The sequence below is a fragment of the Apis dorsata genome, unplaced genomic scaffold, assembly GCF_000469605.1.
Source record: "Apis dorsata unplaced genomic scaffold, Apis dorsata 1.3 scaffold_5, whole genome shotgun sequence".
Classification (NCBI taxonomy): domain Eukaryota; kingdom Metazoa; phylum Arthropoda; class Insecta; order Hymenoptera; family Apidae; genus Apis; species Apis dorsata.
In genome coordinates this window covers 438,082-442,705 of record NW_006263308.1, presented here as the reverse complement: position 1 = coordinate 442,705, position 4,624 = coordinate 438,082, and the positions used below count along the sequence as shown (strand labels likewise).

The 4,624-nt window shown below is 28.6% G+C and overlaps 1 protein-coding gene across 1 annotated transcript; it reads left to right on the top strand.

Moving 5' to 3' along the window:
• The first annotated feature begins 444 nt into the window (after positions 1-444).
• On the top strand, positions 445-4,358 carry LOC102676581 (protein Red-like). The gene is given in 7 exon segments (XM_006607478.2): positions 445-682; positions 773-929; positions 1,008-1,233; positions 1,293-1,591; positions 1,659-1,896; positions 2,485-3,066; positions 3,139-4,358. Coding segments are annotated over 7 exon segments (2,691 nt in total). The 5' UTR covers positions 445-552; the 3' UTR covers positions 4,198-4,358.
• Positions 4,359-4,624: the final 266 nt, after the last annotated feature.

Sequence of the window (4,624 nt, the reverse complement as noted above, 5' to 3'; positions counted from 1 at the left end):
GAGAGAGAGAGAGAGAGAGAGAGAGAGAAGGAATTTTTTAATATTTATTTAATTAATATATTAAATTATATTTTTTACAGATATATCAATATATAAAATGATTTAGATAAATTATTAATTATTAATAATATTCGATAAATCAAATGAAATGATTATAATTATGATTAATATTAATTATTTGATAAAATAAAATTTATAATTGATCATAATATATACATTCATTGAACTTGATATCTTGTTAAATTTTTCCATAAATCCGATAAGATTTCATATTGTAAGAAAATTTAATTATTAATTATTAATTATTTATTGTAAATATTATTTCTCATATTTCACATAAATCAATTATTATAAATTTACAATGAAAATAATTCATATCATATTCATCTGTTTGTAAAGCTCATTAATTTTTATAGATTATCAAATCATTTCAGAAATATTATCAAAACAAAACAAGTTTATACAATCTAACATCAGAGAGATATATCCCCTCTTTCTTTATGAACAAAGATCAAGTCTTAGTACTAATCAATAGCTAACTGAACTTCAAACATGAAGATCTTACTAACTATTTACTTGGTTGTATATGTTTCTTTAACACAGTATCAAGAAATTTCTGCTTTTAATAAGAGCATTCCTTTGGTAGTTATTACTTGGGATTATGAAAATGCTACACAAAGAGGTAATTGTTTGTATATTCAAAGAAATAATTTCATAAGACTATGATAATAATATAATAATTTTATTGATATGTGTTTATAATTTGTTTTAGCTTGGAATGTTTTAAATAATGAAGAGAGAAGTGCTCTGGATGCTATAGAAGAAAGTTGCAGTTTTTGTGAAGATCAGAGATGCAGAAAAACTGTAGGATATGGGGGTAGTCCAGATGAATCTGGAGAAACAACTTTAGATGCTCTTATTATGGATGGGTATATATATATAAATAATACATTTATATATACATATATAAAGTATTGTTTCTGATTTTATTATTTGCTTAAAAATAGAGTAACAATGGATGTAGGTGGTGTAGGTTTATTAAGAAATGTTAAGAATGCGATTTCAGTTGCCCGTAAGGTTTTACATAATACTAAACATTCTTTAATTGGTGGAGAACTAGCCACAAAATTTGCTGTAGAAATGGGATTTAAAAAAGAATCTTTACAAACAGAAGAATCAAAGAAAATGTGGTTAGACTGGAAAGCAAATAAATGCCAGCCTAATTTTTGGAAGGTAAATTATTTTTATTACAGAAATTCTATATATATCTAATTATACATATATCTTTTCAGAATGTAAATCCGGATCCAACAAAGACTTGTGGACCATATCATTCAAAAGACTTTATGGACAACAATTTGGAGGAACATTTATCATATATGACTGAAGAAAACCACGATACGATCGGAGTTATAGCTATAGATTCAAATGGGCATATAGCAGCTGGTACATCAACAAATGGTGCTAGAAATAAAATCCCTGGTCGCATTGGGGATTCCCCAATAGCAGGTGCAGGTGCATATGCTGATCAAGATGTTGGTGCGGCAGCTGGAACCGGTGAAGGAGATATCATGATGCGATTTTTACCAAGGTAAAAGAATTCAATGAATAATATAATTTTTTCTATTTTGCAGTTTTGTATCTAGGGATTTTTTTAGTTTTTTAGCTGTAGAGGAAATGCGCCGTGATGCCACTCCTACTGCAGCTGCAACCACAGCAATTAATAGAATCGCTAAACATTATCCTACATTCACTGGTGCAGTAATTGCATTAAATAAACATGGAGAATATGGAGCTGCATGCAATGGAATTACCCGTTTTGCATATTATGTGGCTAATCCTGAATTAGGAAAACCAACGATACATTATGCTACTTGTATAGATGCTAAATATCAAGTTTTTAATGCTAAAAACATTTAATGATTTTTTTGTAATTTTTTTGATTTCTGATGTTTACTAAGAAAAATTGATAATATTTTTTAATTACAATAAAAGTTGAAAGTATGCAAAAATGAAATATTATTATTTTTTAAATAAAATTTTAATTTTTTTATATTTAATTTGCTCAAAAAAATTTAAATTTAAAATCATAATCTTCTTCCGTTAGATGTCAGTAACATTCAAGATTTCTGAAGAAGATTCACATATGTAAAATATATTAATCTGAAAATTAATAGAGAGGGAATAAACAAAATTTAACAACGCCATCTATCCAATGATATGATATATTATATAATACTATTAAATAGTAGCTAGTAGATGGCATCGCGTTGTATCATTTCTCTAATAGGTTATTGTTTTCTTAAAGTTCTCCACTCTATTACTTTTTAACTTTGTGATATTTGTTAATAAAGATATTTTATTGTGATAATAGTAGCTGTCAAAATATATTCGATTCAATGATAAATTCTTTTTTAAGTCAATATTATAAATTTTAAAATATCAAGTATATGTAAGGTATATACTTATAATTTATAACATTAGTATTTTATTTAATTTTCAATTTCTTATAATAATTTTAATATTTAACAAATTAACCTCAATATTTTAGAACATTTATATACAATAACCAAAATGCCAGAAACAACGGAAGAAGATATGGGGATGTCTGTTCGTTTAACGAATGATGATTTCCGGAAACTATTGATGACACCAAGAGCATCTGTTCCATCTGCTACTCCAGCTTCTGTGCCTGGAACTGCTCGAGATGCTAATGCAAAAACTGCACAAACACCGAATGTCAGTGGTGGCAGTCGTGCAGAATTACGAAGGAAAAAGAAAAGTTTTTATGCCAAATTAAAAAAACAGGAAGAAGATAAAATGGCAGAATTAGCAGAGAAATATAGAGATAGAGCTAGAGAACGTAGGGATGGTACAAATCAAGATTATCAAGCAGAAGATCCAATGAATAGTGCCAGTGCATATCGTGCAGTTGCACCAGATTTGAAATCAGGAATGGATGCAGCTGAACGTAGAAGACAAATGATTCAACAATCAAAATTCTTAGGTGGTGACATGGAGCACACTCATTTAGTAAAAGGATTGGATTATGCTCTTCTTCAAAAAGTAAGAATCTGCAAAAAAATGATTTGTAATAGAAATAGAAATAAATTTATAAGATAATATTTTATTTTACAGGTACGTAGTGAAATAGAAGCAAAAGAACATGAACAGGAACAAGAAATGGAAAAATTGGTTAAGCCAAAGGATAAAAAAGATAAAAAAGAAGGAGAAAAGAAAGATGATGAGATGCAGTTTAAAACTAAGATAGGACGTAATATTTATAGAACAATTATAACCATGAAATCTAAACAGATTGAAAGAAATGAATTATTTACTCCTGGCCGCATGGCTTATGTAATTGAATTAGATGACGAAAATACAGATGTAGATATACCAACTACCCTCATTAGAAGCAAGGCAGATGTACCCACTATAGATAATACTCCTACTTTAACAACAAATGATATCGTAATAAACAAACTGGCACAAATTTTATCTTATCTCCGTCAAGGTAATCGTCACGGTAAAAAAGGAAAGAAGTATAAAGATGGTAGATCAAGACCTGACGATATGAATGACATGGATATTGCTCCAAGACCGCAAGACGAAAGTATCTATGGAGATATTGGTGATTATGTTCCAACGATTAGTAAGAAAGATCCAAATCAACCGCGGGAAAAGAAAAAAGGTTCTTATTTTGATAAACCAGAGAATGGTTTGGATACGGATGATAAAGCAAATACTCCTCAATTGCCAAATGTTGCATCTTCCAATTCAGATAATAATGCACCAAAAAAAGGTGCACTTCTTAATAAATTAGCTGCTGAACCAGAAGGATATGCAGAATGTTATCCAGGCTTGGATGAGATGCAAGATGCTATAGATGATTCGGATGATGAAGTAGATTACACCAAAATGGATCTTGGTAACAAAAAGGGTCCTATTGGCAGATGGGATTTTGATACACCTGAAGAATATAGTGAATATATGAATAATAAAGAAGCCTTACCAAAAGCAGCATTTCAATATGGTGTAAAAATGGCTGATGGAAGAAGAACAAGAAAATATAATAAAGAAAAAAATGAAAAAGCTGAATTAGATAGAGAATGGCAGAAAATTCAAAATATTATGAATAAAAGAAAACCCACGACAGTATTGGATGGTGCATCAGAATTCAAAGTTCCAAGATATTAAATATTCGATCTGTATAAATTTGTTTTTCCAATTAATTTTATTTCGTTAAAATAATAATATTATATGTATGTATAGTATATAATAGTATATAATCGATCTGTTCGTGATTAAAACATGTACAAGATCAGGGATATAATAAAAGACTGTACAATATTTTTAAATCTGTTCTGATTTTCTGAAATTGCGTTGCTAATATCATAATCGAAAACTTATATTATTTTTTTATTCATCTTGACCCAAGCTTTTGACCTAAACTGACTAAAACCAGTATGAAACTGATCATGTAAACATCATATTGATAACCTATGACCAATTGATAGGGGGGAATCTTTCATTCAGATTCGTTCGAACCAGTTAAAACTTGTAATTTACTATAATAGATCTAATAAAAATTATTAATTCTTAATATATTTAAATATTTAATAAA